Source organism: Hyperolius riggenbachi, chromosome 9 (assembly GCF_040937935.1).
Source record: "Hyperolius riggenbachi isolate aHypRig1 chromosome 9, aHypRig1.pri, whole genome shotgun sequence".
In the NCBI taxonomy this organism is placed as follows: domain Eukaryota; kingdom Metazoa; phylum Chordata; class Amphibia; order Anura; family Hyperoliidae; genus Hyperolius; species Hyperolius riggenbachi.
In genome coordinates this window covers 149771764-149795315 of record NC_090654.1, presented here as the reverse complement: position 1 = coordinate 149795315, position 23552 = coordinate 149771764, and the positions used below count along the sequence as shown (strand labels likewise).

The window sequence follows — 23552 nt, the reverse complement described above, 5'->3', positions numbered from 1 at the left end:
TCCCTGTAATAACCCACTGATCACCTGTCAATCACCTGTCAATCACCTATCACCCATCAATCACCCCCTGTCACTGCCACCCATCAATCAGCCCCTAACCTGCCCCTTGCGGGCAATCTGATCACCCACCCACACCATTAGATCGCCCGCAAACCCGCCGTCAGATTACCTCCCAAATGTATTGTTTACATCTGTTATCTTCTCTAAACACCCACTAATTACCCATCAATCACCCCCTATCACCAACCGTCACTGTTACCTATCAGATCAGACCCTAATCTGCCCCTTGCGGGCACCCAATCACCCGCCCACACGCTCAGATTGCCCTCAGACCCCCCCCCTTATAAATTCGCCAGTGCATTAATTACATCTGGCCTTCCCTGTAATAACCCACTGATCACCTGTCAATCACCTGCCAATCACCTATCACCCATCAATCACCCCCTGTCACTGCCACCCAACAATCAGCCCCTAACCTGCCCCTTGCGGGCAAACTGATCACCCACCCACACCAATAGATCGCCCGCAGATCCGACATCAGATCACCACCCAAGCGCAGTGTTTCCATCTATTCTCTCCTCTAAACACCCACTAATTACCCATCAATCACCCATCAATCACCCCCTATCACCACCTGTCACTGTTACCCATCAGATCAGACCCTAATCTGCCCCTTGCGGGCACCCAATCGCCCGCCTACACGCTCAGATTGCCCTCAGACCCCCCCTTATCAATTCGCCAGTGCAATATTTACATCTGTTCTCCCCTGTAATAACCCACTGATTACCTGTCAATCACCTATCAATCACCCATCAATTACCCCCTGTCACTGCCACCCATCAATCACCCCCTGTCACTGCCACCCATCAATCACCCGCTGTCACTGCCACCCATCAATAAGCCCCTAACCTGCCCCTTGCGGGCAATCTGATCACCCACCCACACCAATAGATCGCCCGCAGATCCGACGTCCGATCACCTCCCAAGTGCAGTGTTTACATCTGTTCTCTACCCTAAACACCCACTAATTACCCATCAATCACCCCCTGTCACTGCTACCTATCAGATTAGACCCCTATCTGCCCCTAGGGCACTCAATCACCCGCCCACACCCTCAGAATGCCCTCAGACCCCAGCCCTGATCACCTCGCCAGTGCATTGCTTGCATCTATTCCCCCCTCTAATCACACCTTGAGACACCCATCAATCACCTCCTGTCACCCCCTAGCACACCTACCCATCAGATCAGGCCCCAATTTGCCCCGTGTGGGCTCCTGATCACTCGGCCAAACCCTCAGATCCCCCTCAGACCCCCTTCCGATCACCTCCCCAGTGCATTGATTGCATCTATTTTCCCCTCTAACCACCCCCTGAGACACCCATCAATCACCTCCTGTCACCCCCCTAGCACTCCTATCCATCAGATCAGGCCCAATACAACCTGTCATCTAAAAGGCCACCCTGCTTATGACCGGTTCCACAAAATTCGCCCCCTCATAGACCACCTGTCATCAAAATTTGCAGATGCTTATACCCCTGAACAGTCATTTTGAGACATTTGGTTTCCAGACTACTCACGGTTTTGGGCCTGTAAAATGCCAGGGCGGTATAGGAACCCAACAAGTGACCCCATTTTAGAAAAAAAGACACCCCAAGGTATTCTGTTAGGTGTATGACGAGTTCATAGAAGATTTTATTTTTTGTCAAAAGTTAGCGGAAATTGATTTTTATTGGTTTTTTTTCACAAAGTGTCATTTTTCACTAACTTGTGACAAAAAATAAAATCTTCTATGAACTCGCCATACACCTAACGGAATACCTTGGGGTGTCTTCTTTCTAAAATGGGGTCACTTGTGGGGTTCCTATACTGCCCTTGCATTTTAGGGGCCCTAAACCGCGAGGAGTAGTCTAGAAAACAAATGCCTCAAAATGACCTGTGAATAGGACGTTGGGCCCCTTAGCGCACCTAGGCTGCAAAAAAGTGTCACACATGTGGTACCGCCGTACTCAGGAAAAGTAGTATAATGTGTTTTGGGGTGTATTTTTACACATACCCATGCTGGGTGGGAGAAATTTCTATGTAAATGGACAATTGTGTGTAAAAAAATCAAACAATTGTCATTTACAGAGATATTTCTCCCACTTAGCATGGGTATGTGTAAAAATACACCCCAAAACGCATTATACTACTTCTCCTGAGTACGGCGGTACCACATGTGTGGCACTTTTTTTTACACCCTAAGTACGCTAAGGGGCCCAAAGTCCAATGAGTACCTTTTGGATTTCGCAGGTCATTTTGCGACATTTGGTTTCAAGACTACTCCTCACGGTTTAGGGCCCCTAAAATGCCAGGGCAGTATAGGAACCCCACAAATGACCCCATTCTAGAAAGAAGACACCCAAAGGTATTCCGTACGGAGTATGGTGAGTTCATAGAAGATTTTATTTTTTGTCACAAGTTAGCGGAAAATGACACTTTGTGAAAAAAAACAATTAAAATCAATTTCCGCTAACTTGTGACAAAAAAATAAAAACTTCTATGAACTCACCATACTCCTAACGGAATACCTTGGGGTGTCTTCTTTCTGAAATGGGGTCATTAGTGGGGTTCCTATACTGCCCTGGCATTTTAGGGGCCCTAAACCGTGAGGAGTAGTCTTGAAACAAAAATGACCTGTGAAATCCTAAAGGTACTCATTGGACTTTGGGCCCCTTAGTGCAGTTAGGGTGCAAAAAAGTGCCACACGTGGTATCGCCGTACTCGGGAGAAGTAGTATAATGTGTTTTGGGGTGTATTTTTACACATACCCATGCTGGGTGGGAGAAATACTTCTGTAAATGACAATCTTTTGATTTTTTTACACACAATTGTCCATTTACAGAGGTATTTCTCCCCCCCAGCATGGGTATGTGTAAAAATACACCCCAAAACACATTGTACTACTTCTCCCGAGTATGGCGATACCACATGTGTGGCACTTTTTTGCACCCTAACTGTGCTTAAGGGCCCAAAGTCCAATGAGTACCTTTAGGATTTCACAGGTCATTTTGAGAAATTTCGTTTCAAGACTACTCCTCACGGTTTAGGGCCCCTAAAATGCCAGGGCAGTATAGGAACCCCACAAATGACCCCATTTTAGAAAGAAGACACCCCAAGGTATTTCGTTAGTAGTATGGCGAGTTCATAGAAGATTTTATTTTTTGTCACAAGTTAGCGGAAATTGATTTTAATTGTGTTTTTTCACAAAGTGTCATTTTCCGCTAACTTTTGACAAAAAATAAAATCTTCTATGAACTCACCATACTCCTAACGGAATACCTTGGGGTGTCTTCTTTCTAAAATGGGGTCATTTGTGGGGTTCCTATACTGCCCTGGCATTTTAGGGGCCCTAAACCGTGAGGAGTAGTCTTGAAACGAAATTTCTCAAAATGACCTGTGAAATCCTAAAGGTACTCATTGGACTTTGGGCCCTTTAGCGCAGTTAGGGTGCAAAAAAGTGCCACACATGTGGTATTGCCGTACTCAGGAGAAGTAGTATAATGTGTTTTGTGGTGTATTTTTACACATACCCATGCTGAGTGGGAGAAAGATCTCTGTAAATGGACAATTGTGTGTAAAAAAAATTAATAAATTGTCATTTACAGAGATATTTCTCCCACCCAGCATGGGTATGTGTAAAAATACACCCCAAAACACATTATACTACTTCTCCTGAGTACGGCAATACCACATGTGTGGCACTTTTTTGCAGCCTAACTGTGCTAAGGGGTCCAAAGTCCAATGAGCCCCTTTAGGCTTTACAGGGGTGCTTACAATTTAGCACCCCCCAAAATGTCAGGACAGTAAACACACCCCACAAATGACCCCATTTTGGAAAGTAGACCCTTCAAGGTATTCAGAGAGGGGCATGGTGAGTCCGTGGCAGATTTCATTTTTTTTTGTCGCAAGTTAGAAGAAATGGAAACTTTTTTTTTTTTTTTTTCTCACAAAGTGTCATTTTCCGCTTACTTGTGACAAAAAATAATATCTTCTATGAACTCACTATGCCTCTCAGTGAATACTTTGGGATGTCTTCTTTCCAAAATGGGGTAATTTGGGGGGTATTTATACTATCCTGGAATTCTAGCCCCTCATGAAACATGACAGGGGGTCAGAAAAGTCATAGATGCTTGAAAATGAGAAAATTCACTTTTTGCACCATAGTTTGTAAACGCTATAACTTTTACCCAAACCAATAAATATACACTGAATGGGTTTTTTTTAATCAAAAACATGTTTGTCCACATTTTTCGCGCTGCATGTATACAGAAATTTTACTTTATTTGAAAAATGTCAGCACAGAAAGTTAAAAAAATCATTTTTTTGCCAAAATTCATGTCTTTTTTGATGAATATAATAAAAAGTAAAAATCGCAGGAGCAATCAAATAGCACCAAAAGAAAGCTTTATTAGTGACAAGAAAAGGAGCCAAAATTCATTTAGGTGGTAGGTTGTATGAGCGAGCAATAAACCGTGAAAGCTGCAGTGGTCTGAATGGAAAAAAAGTGGCCGGTCCTTAAGGGGTAGAAAGCCCTAGGTCCTCAAGTGGTTAAAACACATTTAGAATAAAATAATTCATAGCAAAATGTACTACCCAAAGAAAGCGTAATTGGTGGTGAAAAAGAAGAGGTATAGATCATTTTCTTGTAATAAGTAGTAATAAAGTTTTTAGGGAATAAATGGGAGGAGCGCTGACAGGTGAAAATTGCTCTGGTCCGTTAGGGTAAAAACCCTTGGGGGTGAACTGGTTAAGGAACTCTTGTTATCGGCAGCAACAATAGTTGGCCTGCATCAGAACAATCAAGACCTGTGTTAGCCTTATAATATGTTCTGCACTTGTCCATGGGAACAATACTTCCGAGACTTAACTGGATATATTGGCTACCTAGCTCTGCTTTTGCTTATATATGTTTACTAATTTGATGGACGTTGGCGTCCTCAACTATATTGCATTTACGTTCGTATTGAGAGACTATACAGTGGGTTGCAAAAGTATTCGGCCTCCTTGAAGTTTTCCACATTTTGCCACATTACTGCCACAAACATGCATCAATTTTATTGGAATTCCACATGAAAGACCAATACAAAGTGGTGTACATGTGAGAAGTGGATCGAAAATCATACATCATTCCAAACATTTTTTTACAAATAAATAACTGCAAAGTGGGGTGTGTGTAATTATTCGGCCCCCTGAGTCAATACTTTGTAGAACCACCTTTTGCTGCAATTACAGCTGCCAGTCTTTTAGGGTATGTCTCTACCAGCTTTGCACATCTAGAGACTGAAATCCTTCCCCATTCTTCTTTGCAAAATGGCTCCAGCTCAGTCAGTATAGATGGACAGCATTTGTGAACAGCAGTTTTCAGATCTTGGCACAGATTCTCAATTGGATTTAGATCTGGACTTTGATTGGGCCATTCTAACACATAGATAGGTTTTGTTTTAAACCATTCCATTTTTGCCCTGGCTTTATGTTTAGGGTCATTGTCCTGCTGGAAGGTGAACCTCCGCCCCAGTCTCAAGTCTTTTGCAGTCTCCAAGAGGTTTTCTTCCAAGTTTGCCCTGTATTTGGCTCCATTCATCTTCCCATCAACTCTGACCAGCTTCCCTGTCCCTGCTGAAGAGATGCATGATTAATACATATTTTCTATTTTTTGTAATTACATGACTCATTGGGTGCTTTTGGTATGCAGATGGGTTCTGCTTTTACTGTTTAGCAAAGGCATAACACACCCGTAAGTGGTACTGTCTACTCTAAATTATATTATGATCTAAAAATATAATACCATTGTATGATTGTTTCTTACTCTTTACAGCACCACAGAATATGTTGGTGCTTTATAAATTAATATAATATTATAAACACCACATTTCTGACTATTTTTATAGCTTTCAAACTGACCCAAAGAAACCTATAGGCGGTCATATACTTGCTCATGCATCCACAACAAGGATCAGCTTAAGGAAGGGAAGAGGAGAACTACGCATTGCTAAAATCTATGACAGGTAGTTCTTCAATAATAGCATACTGTTATTAAATATATGCATTGTTCTATGACAGGGAGGGATCACACTTGTGATTGTGGGAAATGCAGATGATTCTCAGCAACAGTCTTTCCACATGATGTGTGTGTTTATCTGCATTGAAATGCAGGCTTTTTTTTTTTTTTTACAGTGGTCAGTGAGAAATTGCTTGAGTTGTGTGTAAAAGTAATGCAGTTTGTATCTTTTTTTTAAATTGTATACAGAATCACAGGTGGCTCCTAAAAATGCAGTGGCCTCTTAAGCACTGGCATAAAAATAGGGGATGCGACTCCTGCAGCCACGGGGGGAGGGGGGGGGGCACGGGGCCCCCCTAGAGCCCGCTCAGGGTCTTTTGTGGGGCAGGAGGGGTCGCAGCGTAAGAGGAGAGTGTGGACGCAGATCGGTGGGGAGGGGGGACATTCCCTCCTCTCCCTCACCTTGGGCTCTCTTCTCAGCGCTCCCCTCCTGCAATCATTGGTGGCAGCGGCGGCAGGCTGAACACATTACCTTCTTCTCGGCGGAGGTCTTCCGATCTCTAATTCTAAGAGCATCATGTAACTTCCTGTTTACACAGGAAGTTACTTGAAGCACTTAGTGATCGGAAGACCTCAGCCGAGAAGGAGGTATGTGTTCAGCCTGCCGCCGCCGCTGCTGCCACCACTGATTGATGTTGGAGGGGAGCGCTGAGAGGAGAGCCCGAGGTGAGGGAGGGGGGAAATGTCCCCCCTCCCCACCGATCTGCGGCCACGCTCTCCTCTTATGCTGCGACCCCTCCTGCCCCACAAAAGTCCCTGAGCGGGCCCTAGGGAGGTGGGGGGGGGGGCTTGGATTTTTTTTTTGCAGGGGGGCCAGGCGATTTCTAGGTACGCCCCTGCTCTTAAGAAAGCCTAAAGCCTGGTACACACTTTCCATTATGATTGACCAATTACTGAACAATTTTACCACCTCCATGTAGTATGAGAGTCAACAAATATTGAATATTATGAGCAAATTGTGTAGGTAAACTCTCATACTGCACAGAGGTGGTAAATTTGGTCAGTGAGTCAATCATAATCAAAAGTGTGTGCCAGGGTTTACTTGTGTTTAAGCATGCAATTTCACATAGCGGCAAAACACCTGCGAGTTCGACAAGAGTGCCTAAAAGTGTTTTTTGTTTAATCTCCATCTTTTTATGACATCATTAACTTTATCACGGCTCTCGTTTAGACACTGCCTTTTTGACATTTTTGTTAAGGTGCCCACTTAGGTTACAATCTTTTTTTTTTTTTTTGCCCAAACTTACCAAATCTATGTAGTAGAAGGGTAAACTGAGTTAATATACTGTACTTTGAATAAATATTTTAATTAGTCCCTCATATTACTTTTGGTGAGATTGGGCAACAGATGTTGTATCATTAGTGGTCACCTTTAGTCTTGGATTCAATAGTACCTTCTATCCATTTTGTCCTGCGGTGTAGCTTTCTATTTTTCATTAAAGGACAACTGTAGTGAGACTATGGAGGCTGACATATTTATTTACTTTTAAACAATACCAGTTGCTTGGGTGTCCTGCTGGCTATTTGGCTGTAGTAGTGCCTGAACAACACCAGAAACAAGCATGCAGCTAGAGATGAGCCGAAATTTTCGAAATTTCGAACTGCTTTTATTACGAATGCGAAATTTAACATTACGACCCAAATTCGTAATTTCGTAATTAATTTTTAAATCGTAATTTACAATTTCGTAATCGAAATTTCACTCCCGTAATGACGAATTTCGTGTCTCCAACCGAAATTTTACTTTTTCAGGTTTGTAAGGGTTTCTATCCCTCTAGATGCCTAAAATGAATAGCACAGCCAGCCAGCCAGCCAGCCAGCCAGCCAGCCAGCTCTCTCGCTCTCTCTCTCTCTCTCTCTCTCTCTCTCTCTCTCTCCAGAGATCTGTAGTATTTCAAAACCATACTCACATTCATGACATGTCCAGGGATCAAACCCAGGCCAACCACATGGAAGACAGCTATGCTCACCACCATACCACCAAACACACACTAAATAGACTGCTAACCTAAATCTTACTTGTAGACAGTCATATGAGACACATGCTGGGTGCAGGGCTTTGTGATTGGACCATGCGATAGAGTGAGGTGCAAAAATGAAATCATGCCTAGCAGAGGATGGTTTCACAGTGCTAAATGCTAGGCTGGCTGTGGTGCAATTGGTTAGTGCGTCTGGCTGGTAACAGCAAGGTTACAGGTTCGATTCCATCCAGGCATGTCTTTTCCTTTTGCGTTCAACAGTTGTCCAAACAGAGCCAACAGAGCCCCAGATAGCCATGTAGAGTTAGGTCACAGCTAGCCTGGCTGTGGTGCAATTGGTTAGTGTGTCTGGCTGGTAACAGCAAGGTTACAGGTTCGATTCCATCCAGGCATGTCTTTTCCTTTTGAGTTCAACAGTTGTCCAAACACCGAGCACAAAGTTTTGCATGCGTAAAGTTTTACGCACGCAAAATACCCCATGGGGTTCAATGGCGCAGCGCGCGCACGCAAAAGGAAAAGACATGCCTGGATGGAATCAAACCTGTAACCTTGCTGTTACCAGCCAGACACACTAACCAATTGCACCACAGCCAGGCTAGCTGTGACCTAACTCTACATGGCTATCTGGGGCTCTGTTGGCTCTGTTTGGACAACTGTTGAACGCAAAAGGAAAAGACATGCCTGGATGGAATCGAACCTGTAACCTTGCTGTTACCAGCCAGACGCACTAACCAATTGCACCACAGCCAGGCTAGCTGTGACCTAACTCTACATGGCTATCTGGGGCTCTGTTGGCTCTGTTTGGACAACTGTTGAACGCAAAAGGAAAAGACATGCCTGGATGGAATTGAACCTGTAACCTTGCTGTTACCAGCCAGACACACTAACCAATTGCACCACAGCCAGGCTAGCTGTGACCTAACTCTACATGGCTATCTGGGGCTCTGTTGGCTCTGTTTGGACAACTGTTGAACGCAAAAGGAAAAGACATGCCTGGATGGAATTGAACCTGTAACCTTGCTGTTACCAGCCAGACACACTAACCAATTGCACCACAGCCAGCCTAGCATTTAGCACTGTGAAACCATCCTCTGCTAGGCATGATTTCATTTTTGCACCTCACTCTATCGCATGGTCCAATCACAAAGCCCTGCACCCAGCATGTGTCTCATATGACTGTCTACAAGTAAGATTTAGGTTAGCAGTCTATTTAGTGTGTGTTTGGTGGTATGGTGGTGAGCATAGCTGTCTTCCATGTGGTTGGCCTGGGTTTGATCCCTGGACATGTCATGAATGTGAGTATGGTTTTGAAATACTACAGATCTCTGGAGAGAGAGAGAGAGAGAGAGAGAGAGAGAGAGAGAGAGAGAGAGAGAGAGAGAGAGAGAGAGAGAGAGAGAGAGAGAGAGAGAGAGAGAGAGAGAGAGAGAGAGAGAGAGAGAGAGAGAGAGAGGAGGAGGTTGGTTATTCATTTTAGGCATCTAGAGGGATAGAAACCTTTGCAAACTTTAAAATACTAAATTTCGTAATTACGAAAATTTGCGTAATTTGCGAAAATTACGAAATTTCGATTACTGCTAAAATCGTAATTGTAGTAATTTCGCGAAATTTCGGAAATTCGTAATTAGGTCATTACGCTCATCCCTACATGCAGCTAATCTTGTTGTCAGATCTGATAATAATGTCAGAATCAGGGTCTGTGGCTTAACGTATTAGAGGCAAAGGTTCAGCAGGGCTGCGAGGCACCTAGTATTGCTTAAAAGGAAATAAATATGGCAGGCTCCATATCCCTCGCACATCAGTTGTCCTTTAATTTTTGCTAGTATCAGATATGGTGGTGGACATTTTTCATCATGGTTTTTACCTCACTGCAGCCCTTGAAGGCAGTTCTGCTTATTAAGTACAGCATTTTCTCATTGATGAAATTAATTTATACCGATTCAGACCCTGAACAAGCATTTTGCTGCATGTTTGTTTAAGGTGGGTTATTCAGACACTACTAATGCATAAAGATCAGCAGAATTGCCAAGCAACTGGTATTGTTTAAAGAGACAATGAAGCGAAAAAAAAAATGATGATATTATGATTTGTATGTGTAGTACAGCTAAGAAATAAAACATTAAGATCAGATACATCAGTCTAATTGTTTCCAGTACAGGAAGAGTTGAGAAACTCCAGTTGTTATCTCTATGCAAACAAGCCATTAAGCTCTCCGACTAAGTTCGTTGTGGAGAGGGCTGTTATCTGACTTTTATTATCTCAACTGTAAGTGAACTGTTTACTTTTCCTCTGCTAGAGGAGAGGTCATTACTTCACAGACTGCTCTGAAAGACTCATTTTGAATGCTGAGTGTTGTGTAATCTGCACATATTATAGAATGATGCAATGTTAGAAAAAACACTATATACCTGAAAATAAAAGTATGAGAATATTTTCTTTGCTGCTAATCTTCTAGTAATTATTCATAGTACACAACCAATTCACTATATCATATATTTTTTTTCGCTTCAGTGTCTCTTTAAAAGGTGTCTTATAATAGAGGGCATTCAGATTATTGGAACGATAATTGGCACTATAAATTGTGGGCAGGACAGGCAGCATATAAATAAGAGGAGGGGGAAAGGGGGAGTTATAAAAAGGCACACCATAAAAAGGGCCACTAGAATAAGCAGCACTAAAATGGGGGTCTGTACTGTAAGGAGTACAGTAACAAAAAGTAGTATGACACAATAGGATTAAGGAACAATAAATTGCAGGGAGTGAAAAAGAGATGCACTTAATTTCAAGTCCCACATCAGTTCATTCAGACTCCAGTTTTTTGTCTACTGGTCATCCCAGTCTGCCAGCTTCACACCACCACCGCCGGCTGAGGGGGGGGGGGCAGAGACAGTCCTAGGGGCGGTCCTGTACCTTACGACATCATGAAAAATGGTCACTAGAAGCCTAATTATACTTTACCTGCTCCCAGGAATTGCGTCTCCTCCGCTCCCTGGTTAGTTAGCAAGTGCTTGAAGCTAGTCAATCACCATGTGGCTTCAGTCTCCGCATGTTGATTGGCTGGCTGCACAGAACTTGCTAACTAACCAGGAAGTGGTGGAGACACGACGATCACCAAGAGCAGGTTCTCACTGTGTATTCTGCATAAAGGCATTGGGTGCAACACTGGGCCCACCTCGCTCCCGGCCCACACTGCCACTCTGGGGCAGTGGGGCGCTAACATATCTTTGCGATGTGGCCTAGCCAACTATAGTTCTGCCCAGTCCAGCTGCTTCAGACTACTTGCACCCTGGCAGGGGCGTAGCTAGAAATGACTGGGCCCCATAGCAAAAAAATTTTATGGGCCCCCCACGACCTTCCAACCCCACGGACCTCAGGCCTCCCACCCAAACATTCCTACAGGACCCTCCACCCCAACATTCCCACACCCCTCTAAGTACAGTATAAGTAGCCAGGTCTATAGGTGTCCCCAGAATAGGTGGCCAGGGGTATAGATGTCCCCAGAATAGGTGGCAAGGAGTATAGATGTCCCCAGAATAGGTGGCCAGGAGTATAGATGTCCCCAGAACAGGTAGCCAGGGGGAGAGATGTCCCCAGAACAGGTAGCCAGGGGGAGAGATGTCCCCAGAACAGGTAGCCAGGGGTATATGTGCCCAGTATATGTAGGCAGGGGTACAGGGCCGGTTCTAGACTGGCACATATGAGGGGGCAGTCAAAAATGGGTAGGGGGCAACATGTTCAAGGAAATGTTAAAAAAAATGGGCGTGGCCATGATGTCATGTGGGTGGGGCCAACTGTAATGTAGTTATACTAGCTAATGTAGTTACATAAAAAAATATGAAGTAAATGCACATAATGACAGACAGCATTTCCCCAGTAAATGCATGTAATGAGAGAAAGCATTTCCCCACTAAATGCACATAAGAGAGAGCGTTTCACCAGTAAATGCACGTAATGACAGACAGCGTTTCCCCAGTAAATGCACATAATAAGAGACAGCTTTTCACCAGTAAATGCACATAATAAGAGACAGCTTTTCACCAGTAAATGCACATAATTAGAGACAGCTTTTCACCAGTAAATGCACATAATTAGAGAAAGCTTTTCACCAGTAAATGCACATAATAAGAGACAGCTTTTCACCAGTAAATGCACATAATAAGAGACAGCTTTTCACCAGTAAATGCACATAATGACAAACAGCCAGTGTCCCCAGTATATGTAGTCAGGGGTATATGTGCCCAGTATGTGTAGTCAGGGGTATATGTGCCCAGTATATGTAGTCAGGGGTATATGTGCCCAGTATATGTAGCCAGGGGTATATGTGCCCAGTATATGTAGTCAGGGGTATATGTGCCCAGTATATGTAGTCAGGGGTATATGTGCCCAGTATATGTAGCCAGGGGTATATGTGCCCAGTATATGTAGCCAGGGGTATATGTGCCCAGTATATGTAGCCAGAGGTATATATGCCCAGTATATGTAGCCAGAGGTATATATGCCCAGTATATGTAGCCACAGGTATATATGCCCAGTATATGTAGCCAGATGTATATATGCCCAGTATATGTAGCCAGAGGTATATGTGCCCAGTATATGTAGCCAGAGGTATGTCCCCAGTATATGTAGGCAGGGGTATATGTGCCCAGTATATGTAGTCAGGGGTATATGTAATGTGCCCAGTATATGTAATCAGGGGTATATGTCCCCAGTATATGTAGCCAAGGGTATATGTGCCCAGTATATGTAGTCAGGGGTATATGTGCCCAGTATATGTAGTCAGGGGTATATGTGTCCAGTATATGTAGCCAGGGGTATATGTGCCCAGTATATGTAGCCAGGGGTATATGTGCCCAGTATATGTAGCCAGGGGTATATGTGCCCAGTATATGTAGCCAGGGGTATATGCAGGGGTCTAGTCCTGGAAAAAGAGGTGAGTGGACTCACCCTAAAAACCCTTGCGCTGTGCGCCAAAAATGGGCGTGGTCAAGCATAACATGGGCGTGGTCATGGGTGGGGCCAAATATACATGACCTTAGCAGTGATGTAAAAGGTCTGCCAGGGAAGTTTGAGCTCTGCCGTAGTGTATCCCCCAAAAATAGATGTAATCTGACAGCATTTCACCAAAAAGAGACATAACCTGGTAGAAGTTCCTCCAAAATACAGATAATATGGCAGTGGTTCCCCCAAAATAGACAATGTGGCAGCAGCAGTTCCTCCAACATACACATAATTTGGAAGCAGTTCCCCAAAATACGCAAAACCTGGCAGTGGAGTCAGGGGTATATGTAATGTGCCCAGTATATGTAATCAGGGGCAGTGGATCACCCAAAAAACAATGTTATTGTATTGTAACACCCAAAATACATATAATCTGGCAGCAGTGGTCTCCCAAACATACACAATCTGGCAGCAGTTTCCCAAAATACACGTAATGCAGCTGTTCCCCTAACATACACATAATCTGGCAGCTGTTCCCCAAAATACATAACAGCGGTTCCACAAAAATGCAGATAATCTGACAGCAGTTCCCCCAAAATAGGTACCCCCAGCATAGGTAGCCAGGTCTATAGGTGTCCCCAGTATAAGTAGTCATGAGTATAGTAGTCCCCAGTATATGTAGCCAGAGGTATAGTTGCCTAGTATATGTAGCCAGAGGTATAGGTGTCCAGTATATGTAGCCAGGAGTATAGGTGCCCAATATATGTATTCAGGAGTATAGTAGTCCCCAGTATATGTAGCCAGCGGTATATGTGCCCAGTATATGTAGTTAGGGGTATATGTGCCCAGTATATGTAGCCAGGGGTATATGTGCCCAGTATATGTAGTTAGGGGTATATGTGCCCAGTATATGTAGTCAGGGGTATATGTCCCAGTATATGTAGTCAGGGGGGTATATGTAGCCAGGGGTATATGTGCCCAGTATATGTAGTCAGGGGTATATGTGCCCAGTATATGTAGTCAGGGGTATATGTGTCCAGTATATGTAGTCAGGGGTATATGTGTCCAGTATATGTAGTCAGGGGTATATGTGCCCAGTATATGTAGTCAGGGGTATATGTGTCCAGTATATGTAGTCAGGGGTATATGTGCCCAGTATATGTAGTCAGAGGTATATGTAGTCAGGGGTATATGTCCCAGTATATGTAGTTAGGGGTATATGTCCCAGTATATGTAGTTAGGAGTATATGTGCCCAGTATCTGTAGCCAGAGGTATGTCCCCAGTATATGTAGGCAGGGGTATATGTGCCCAGTATATGTAGTCAGGGGTATATGTAATGTGCCCAGTATATGTAATCAGGGGTATATGTCCCCAGTATATGTAGCCAAGGGTATATGTGCCCAGTATATGTAGTCAGGGGTATATGTGCCCAGTATATGTAGTCAGGGGTATATGTGTCCAGTATATGTAGCCAGGGGTATATGTGCCCAGTATATGTAGCCAGGGGTATATGTGCCCAGTATATGTAGCCAGGGGTATATGTGCCCAGTATATGTAGCCAGGGGTATATGCAGGGGTCTAGTCCTGGAAAAAGAGGTGAGTGGACTCACCCTAAAAACCCTTGCGCTGCGCGCCAAAAATGGGCGTGGTCAAGCATAACATGGGCGTGGTCATGGGTGGGGCCAAATATACATGACCTTAGCAGTGATGTAAAAGGTCTGCCAGGGAAGTTTGAGCTCTGCCGTAGTGTATCCCCCAAAAATAGATGTAATCTGACAGCATTTCACCAAAAAGAGACATAACCTGGTAGAAGTTCCTCCAAAATACAGATAATATGGCAGTGGTTCCCCCAAAATAGACAATGTGGCAGCAGCAGTTCCTCCAACATACACATAATTTGGAAGCAGTTCCCCAAAATACGCAAAACCTGGCAGTGGATCACCCAAAAAACACGTAACACCCAAAATACATATAATCTGGCAGCAGTGGTCTCCCAAACATACACAATCTGGCAGCAGTTTCCCAAAATACACGTAATGCAGCTGTTCCCCTAACATACACATAATCTGGCAGCTGTTCCCCAAAATACATAACAGCGGTTCCACAAAAATGCAGATAATCTGACAGCAGTTCCCCCAAAATAGGTACCCCCAGCATAGGTAGCCAGGTCTATAGGTGTCTCCAGTATAAGTAGTCATGAGTATAGTAGTCCCCAGTATATGTAGCCAGAGGTATAGTTGCCTAGTATATGTAGCCAGAGGTATAGGTGTCCAGTATATGTAGCCAGGAGTATAGGTGCCCAGTATATGTAGTCAGGAGTATAGTAGTCCCCAGTATATGTAGCCAGCGGTATATGTGCCCAGTATATGTAGTTAGGGGTATATGTGCCCAGTATATGTAGCCAGGGGTATATGTGCCCAGTATATGTAGTTAGGGGTATATGTGCCCAGTATATGTAGTCAGGGGTATATGTCCCAGTATATGTAGTCAGGGGGGTATATGTAGCCAGGGGTATATGTGCCCAGTATATGTAGTCAGGGGTATATGTGCCCAGTATATGTAGTCAGGGGTATATGTGTCCAGTATATGTAGTCAGGGGTATATGTGTCCAGTATATGTAGTCAGGGGTATATGTGCCCAGTATATGTAGTCAGGGGTATATGTGTCCAGTATATGTAGTCAGGGGTATATGTGTCCAGTATATGTAGTCAGGGGTATATGTGCCCAGTATATGTAGTCAGAGGTATATGTAGTCAGGGGTATATGTCCCAGTATATGTAGTTAGGGGTATATGTCCCAGTATATGTAGTCAGGAGTATATGTCCCAGTATATGTAGTCAGGGGTATATGTCCCAGTATATGTAGTCAGGGGTATATGTCCCAGTATATGTAGGCAGGGGTATATGTGCCCAGTATATGTAGTCAGGGGTATATGTGCCAAGTATATGTAGGCAGGGCCCTGCCCTATTCCCCCAGCAGCCAGCACCAGGTTGCATTATGGCCGCTGCGCTTGCCAGGGCCAGGTATGGGTGGCAGCAGCTGGCCAGGGCTAGGTATGGGTGGCAGCAGCCAGCAAGTCCCCCGGGCCGGCCCCCATTTCCACCCGCTCACCCACCTCCGTCCACTACAGGCAGCAGCACCAGGCACTTAGGCACGCACAACATACTTACAATCCCTGTAGCTTATACTAAACTGAAAAGAAAATTGGTTACACAGCCTCATAGGCCCAAATCCCTGTAGCTTGCCAGCTTGCGTGGAGTTGGGTCGGTGCTCCGCTCTCCTCCTCGCAGCCGGTCCGCTCCCTCCTGGTCGCACGTCTGAGACTGTCCTTCTCCCTCCCTGGCTGGCCGGAAGCATACAGTAAGTGTCGGCCCGGCCGCCAGGGAGGATCAATACGCCGCCACGTAGTCCCCCTCCTCACCAGCCACCTTATCAGAGGAGGGGGGCCGGGGGAGGGCGCGGTTCTAAAATTATTGGGGGCAAGGAGCCGGGGGAGGGGGGGGGGGGGCGGCCGGCATCATAATTTAAAAAAAAAAAGTCCTCTGACTCGGCACGGGCCCCCTGTGGCGTAGGGCTACCGTGGGCCCCATAGCAACCGCTATGGTGGCTATACTGAATGCTACGCCCCTGCACCCTGGATTAGAGCTTGATGATTTTATAGAGTCCCTACATCAGGCTCAGTCACATCTGAGGCAGTTCAGTGTTGCATGAATTTCTAATGTATTCTTTGCACTGCAAGGCTTACAGTACAGTGGGATGCGAAAGTTTGGGCAACAATGTTAATCATCATGATTTTCCTGTATAAATCGTTGGTTGTTACGCTAAAAAATGTCAGTTAAATATATCATAAAGGAGACACACACAGTGATATTTGAGAAGTGAAATGAAGTTTATAGGATTTACAGAAAGTGTGCAATAATTGTTTAAACAAAATTAGGCAGGTGCATAAATTTGCGCACCACAAAAAAGAAATGAAATCAATATTTAGTAGATCCTCCTTTTGCAGAAATTACAGACTCTAAGCGCTTCCTGCTCCAATGAGAGTCTGGATTCTGGTTGAAGGTATTTTGGACCATTCCTCTTTACATAATATCTCTAGTTCATTCAGGTTTGATGGCTTCCGAGCATGGACAGCTCTCTTTAACTCATACCACAGATTTTGAATTAGATTCAGGTCTGGGGACTGAGATGGCCATTGCAGAACATTGCACTTGCTCCTCTGCATGAATGTCTTAGTGGATTTTGAGCAGTGTTTATGGTTGTTGTCTTGTTGAAAGATCCAGCCTCAGCGCAGCTTCAGCTTTGTCACTGATTCCTGGACATTGGTCTCCAGAATCTGCTGATACTGAGTTGAATCCATGCGTCCATCAACTTTGACAAGATTTCCAGTCCCTGCACTGGCCACACAGCCCCACAGCATGATGGAACCACCACCATATTTTACTGTAGGTAGCAGGTGTTTTTCTTGAAATGCTGTGTTGTTTTTCCTCCATGCATAACACCCCTTGTTATGTCCAAATAACTAAATTTTAGTTTCAGCAATCCACAGCACCTTATTCCAAAATGAAGCTGGCTTGTCCAAATGTGCTTTAGCATACCTCAAGCGGCTCTGTTTGTGCTGTGGGCGGAGAAAAGGTTTCCTCTGCATACAGCATCTCCTTGTTTAAAGTGCACCAAATGATTGAACGATGCACAGTGACTTGATCTGCAGCAAGATGATGTTGTAGGTCTTTGGTGCTGGTCTGTGGGTTGACTCTGACTGTTCTCACCATTCGTCGGTTCTGTCTATCCGAGATTTTTCTTGGTCTGCCACTTTGAGCGTTAACTTGAACTGAGCCTGTGGTCTTCCATTTCCTCAATATGTTCCTAACTGTGGAAACAGACAGCTGAAATCTCTGAGACAGCTTTCTGTATCCTTCCCCTAAACCATGATGGTGAACAATCTTTGTCTTCAGGTCATTTGAGAGTTGTTTTGAGACCCCCATGTTGCTACTCTTCAGAGAAATTTAAAAGAGGAGGGAAATGTACAATTGACCCCCTTAAATACGCTTTCTCATAATTAGATTCACCTGTGTATGTAGGTCAGGGGTCACTGAGCTTACCAAGGCAATTTGAGTTCCAATAATTAGTTCTAAAGGTTTTGGAATCAATAAAATGACAACAGTGTCCAAATTTATGCACCTGCCTAATTTTATTTAAACAATTATTGTGCACCTACTGTAAATCCAATAAACTTCATTTCACTTCTCAAATATCACTGTGTGTCTCCTATATGATATATTTAACTGACATTTTTTATCGTAACCACCAACGATTTGTACAGGAAAATCATGACGAGTAACAACATTGCCCAAACTTTCGCATCCCACTGTATATACCATTCAAAAGAATGTCATCATGGGTGGGGTGTTACCAATGCGACAGATGCTTAGGAGGAAGGAGATAGAGGCAGCGGTGAATCCCAAAGGTGAGTTTTCAGCTGCTCCATGCATGTGTCTGCACTCTCTTCACCGCTGAGGTATGGTGGGCAGACTGCAGTGTGTGTGTGTAGGAAGGATAGGAAGGGAGGGTGGCTTTGGCTAACAATAGTATGTGGGGTGGGGGTGGGGATGGACTCTGGTTGATTATACTGTATGTGGGGAGGGAGGGAGGCTATACTGTGTGTGGGGAGGGGAGGGGGGTATCTGGCTGGCTATACTGGTTGTGGGTGGTTGGGAGGGGGGGCTGGCTAGCTATACTGGTTGTGGGGGGTTGGAAGGGGGGGCTCTGTCTGTCTATATGGGGGGTGGGGAGGGAAGGGGGTTTCTGGCTGACTATACTGTGTGTGACGGTGGGAAAGAGGGCTGCTGTGTCTGCCTACAGTGTGTGTGTATGGGGGAGGTGGCTAGCTATACTGCCAGGGTCATCTGGCTACCTATACTGGAGGGGTTGTATTTTTTGACACTCGCCCTGGGAGCGAATTAACCTAAAAACTGCCCTGACAGTGTACTCTGATATAGTAAATCTCTGGCTAGATTAAACTGTACAGTAAACGTATTGTTCAGATCCATGTGCCTATATCCGAATAGATTTTAATTTGCCAAGTACAGGATATCGCACAAGGAATTGTTGTTGGCACAGACAGCACAACAGACCTTTCACGGGCAAACACACACATGGGTACACGTAACACAGACAGAGGGATGGGGAGGCACATATTATCCAAATTATTACAGTTTATAGTACACAGGGGGCTTGATTCACTAACCGGCGTTAAGTGTTAGCGCCGGAGTGAAAAGCCACTTAGGCCTCGAATTATCAAGACTTATCGAATCAATTATCGACAGCTCTCTAAAATACCGAACTCGATAAGTTGATATCAGGATTCATCAAAGTTATCTACAGCTGTTAGCGAGCATTCGGTAATCATTCGATAATGATACGATAAAACGGAAGAAAGTGCAATTCATGAAAATGAAAGTGGGCGTGGTTTAGCGTTAAATTTAGGACTAGCTGAGAGTGATTCAAAGGTGCAGAAGGGCAAGAATAAGGTCTAGAACCATATCAATTTGAAAGAGAATGGATTTATTTGCTATACCAGGACATCGGCATTTCTCTTGAATCATCTTGTAAGAGAACCCAGCAGTGCCAGGGTTAACTAAATTGCTAGCTGCACTACATTTTTTCAGAAAAGGCTCCTATCAAGCCGTAGCTGGCGAAATTGTGGAATTGTGGAATTGTCCCAAGCCACTTCTAGAATCCTGGTCCAGGTGTCAAGCCCTATTCGGAATGTTGCTACATGGTGTTCAAAGAACTGCCCTTTTACCCACAATTCCACGGGTATCTTATGGCCTTGTGCTAAATTACCGCTGTAAAATGGAAATATCGACACGTTACCGAATGGTTACCACATTGTTATCGATATTTTATCGAAATCACACCGAATGCGGAAAAACCTTGATGAATACAACTAGAAATCGATAAACTTCGAATTCAGTAATTTAATGAACTGGAAAATGTTATCTCAAAGACAATGATGAATCAAGGCCTTAGTGCGCGCAAAACTACTTTTGGGGCAATAACAGCCACACAAAGCTACATCGCGCACAGCCGCTTGCACAGCGCGGTGCGCCGGTAATAGTGTGCGGTGCAACGATATTGTCTCACCCGGTGCGCCGAAGATGGAGCATCGGGTGCCCCCAAAGCCACTTCGGGGTGACCCGATGCGCCGTCTTCGGCGCACCGGGTGCGACGTTTACAGGGCAGGAGGTGCGACGTTATTGTTGCACCATGCACTATTACCGGCGCACCGCACTGCGCTTGCTGCTGTGCGCAATGTAGCTTTGCGCGGCTGTTACTGTGCGCAAAGCTACTATTGGGGCACTAAGTGGCTTTTCACTCTGGTGCTAACACTTAGCGCCGGTTAGTGAATGAAGCCCAATGTGAATTGCTGAATGCAGTATACCTACAATATAGATTTCTCCAAAAAGGCTCGGCACCTCCAGTATTAATATCTCTTTAAAACATAGCTCTTTGTTGAAAAAAAGTTAAAAATGATTGTAAAAAGTGAGTGGCTGCATCCCAGTGACAGCCCGCTGTTTCAGGTCTACACGCCATTCTTCAGGCTGGACAACCTCACACTAAAATCATGAGCAACAAACACTTCATTAAATACCAAGCCTTACCTTTCTAGATTAATCAGAGGAAATCACCTGCACGGACCTGATGGAAGACTGCTAGGAGCTAAAGCAAGCCAATGGGAGAGAGGGAGTAATATGCTGTGAAACTTCCTGCTCAGCAGAGTGTGCACCAGCCAATATACCTCCACCTAAAATAGTGCAGAGTGAACGCTCATTTATCTACCTTATCCACATCAAAATGCGGAAATCAAGTAGTCATTCATTGCTGTTCACCCCATGTTAAGGTATTAATCCACATTACAAGCCTCAATCCACATTACCTCTCAGATCCCATAAAGCCTATAATCCCTAACACTGTGTGTTCCCATGCAAGCATATAAATAAAAGTCCTCCAAAGAGCGACCAATAAGCTCCACAATCTCTGCACACGCCCCAGCCAATCAAGTACTGCCGCATCACTGCACCATGTGTGCATAGACACATAGGATAACATTAGCAGGAGGTTTCAAAAACTCAAAACGCTCAGAAAAACTCCTCTGGTGTGCACCAGGCCTGTCTAAAGCCCCGTCTACACAAGGCGATCCGGCGGCTCGATTAGCTGCCGGTTTCGCCTCTTCCGCAACCCCCCGCGTACCCGCTCGCCCGCACGTGCGTCGGATTCGATCCCCCGCTCGATTCCCTGCCATTGTCCCCTCGTGGGGAATGAGCAGGGAATCGGCGGTGGCGAAATCCGACCTGACGGATCTTATCAATCGAGCCGCATTGATAAGTAACATTGCTGTTACATCGCCTCGTGTAGACGGGGCTTTATATTTGTGCTCTCTAGGACCAGGAGGAATCAGCCTCATGGTGGATGGAGTTGCCTAAACGCTGTGTGTTTCCATGGTAATTTATCATGCTCTGTTCTCTGCTCAGGTCAGTAGATGGTGCTTTCATCGTTTGATGCGTGCCTTTTTCCGCGTTCGGGGCGGCTTTTTGCATTTTGTGATATTTAAATTGTTGTGCGCATATGAGTGGGGACTATGCTTACAATTTTCTGCATACTCTAATTATGTACGCGTTAAAGCGGACATCTCGCGTACATTTTTTCCGTGTTGCGGCGGTATTTTTGCAACGTGGCGCCTGTGTATCAGTGCAGTGACACGGCGGTACTTGATTGGTCGGCGCTGGGGCTTGTGCAGAGATCGTGGAGCTTATTGGTCGCTCTTTGGAAGACTTTTATTTATATGCTTGCAGGGGAACACACAGCGTTAGGGATTATAGGCTTTATGGGAGAGGTAATGTGGATTAATACCTTAACATGGGGGTGAACAGCAATGAGTGACTACTTGATTTCCGCATTTTGATGCGGATAAGGAGGTAGATAAATGAGAATTCACTCTGCACTATTTTAAGTGGAGGTATATTGGCTGGTGCACACTCTGCTGAGCAGGAAGTTGCACAGCAACTACTCGTGCTGACAGCATATCACTACTCCCTCTCACTACTCCTAGCAGTCTTCCATCAGGTCCGTGCAGGTGATTTCCTCTGATTGCTCCAGAGAGGTAAGGCTTGGTATTTAAGGAAGTGTTTGTTGCTCATGATTTTAGTGTGAGGTTGTCCAGCCTGAAGAAAGGTGTGTAGACCTGAAACAGTGGGCTGTCGCTGGGATGCAGCCACTCACGTTTTACAATCATTTTTACTTTTTTCAATAAAGAGCTATGTTTTAAAGAGCTATTAATACTGGAGGTGCCGACCCTTTTTGGAAAAGTATTGGCTGTCGTCTGAGAGATACGGAAGGACGACTGGTCTGGGCATTCCTTTACAATTTAATGGTTCATGGGTGCTGATCACACTTGGACAATTTACCTACAATATATACACAATATACATTACACAAGGGAGGTTTCTTAAGTATATGGGGGTGTGGCCAGTGTTAAGGGCCCGGACAGCTTGAGGGAAGGAGGAGTCCCTGTGTCTGGCCACACTGTATAAATGGACTGGCCACACGGTATAAACTTAGAAAAAATGCTGATAGCATTTATTGTATAAGCCAAACCTTAATTGCTCAATGAATTCAAACCATTTAAAAACAACAATATGAACATAGCAAGGGTCAACCTCCTGTCAGAGCTTGCACACCATACCATTCACTCCGCTAGCATTCATGCACAGCGGTTTATCGCTAACTTATGCCATCAGTAGATTCAACCAGTATGTTATTAATAAGCAGTAAAGTTTCCTTATTGCAATTAGCAAGAAGCAGTAAGCATAGCGTTAGTTCACAGCTCCAGCAGACCTGGAAGCACATGCATCTTTAGAATTGATAGTAGTAAGCCGTGATAGCCAACAGAGCGGGCACTCAATATGAGGCAGTTCCAAATATTCAATATGAACAGAACTGAGCAACTTCCTGGATTCCAGTTTAAACACAGCGGGTAAGCCTAGAGGCTATAATCTCACCACCGCCCAGCTGAAATTCCAGCCTCACCCACGTTTCTGTTGCATTCTGTGTGTCCAGCCCCGTTCAGAGTGTTAGCCTCCTTGGTGCAGTTGAGCCACATGTGTCAGCGGTGAACCGCTCAAAGACGCCCGTGATCAACCCGTATCTCACATACATTAGACACTCAGCAGGAATGAACAGGGCTACAGAGGTCACACACGCCCTACCTTCAAGCTCCACCCACCTATGCATTTCACTGGTTTTGTTGTAAAAAAGACAGGCGGGGGATAACACCTTAAAAACAGTTTCAATCATTCATCCAGCACAGCAGACCAGTCATCCTCTCTGTGTGGTCTCAGTGGACGCAGAGAAGGCATTCAACAGGGTTCATTAGACATTTTTGAAAGGTTCCCTGACACGGTTGGGTCTGGGCCCAGTGGTGTAGCTAAGGAGCTGTGGGCCCCAATACAAGTTTTACAATGGGGCCCCCCAAGC

General features: G+C 44.8%; 1 protein-coding gene across 1 annotated transcript in view; it reads left to right on the top strand.

Moving 5' to 3' along the window:
- DMC1 (DNA meiotic recombinase 1) overlaps positions 1-23552 on the top strand; it is a 561673-nt gene that overhangs the window by 462867 nt on the left and 75254 nt on the right. Inside the window, exon 6 of the mRNA XM_068254934.1 lies at positions 5929-6045. Coding sequence (XP_068111035.1) covers positions 5929-6045 — 117 coding nt within the window. The remainder of the gene's footprint in view (positions 1-5928; positions 6046-23552) is intronic.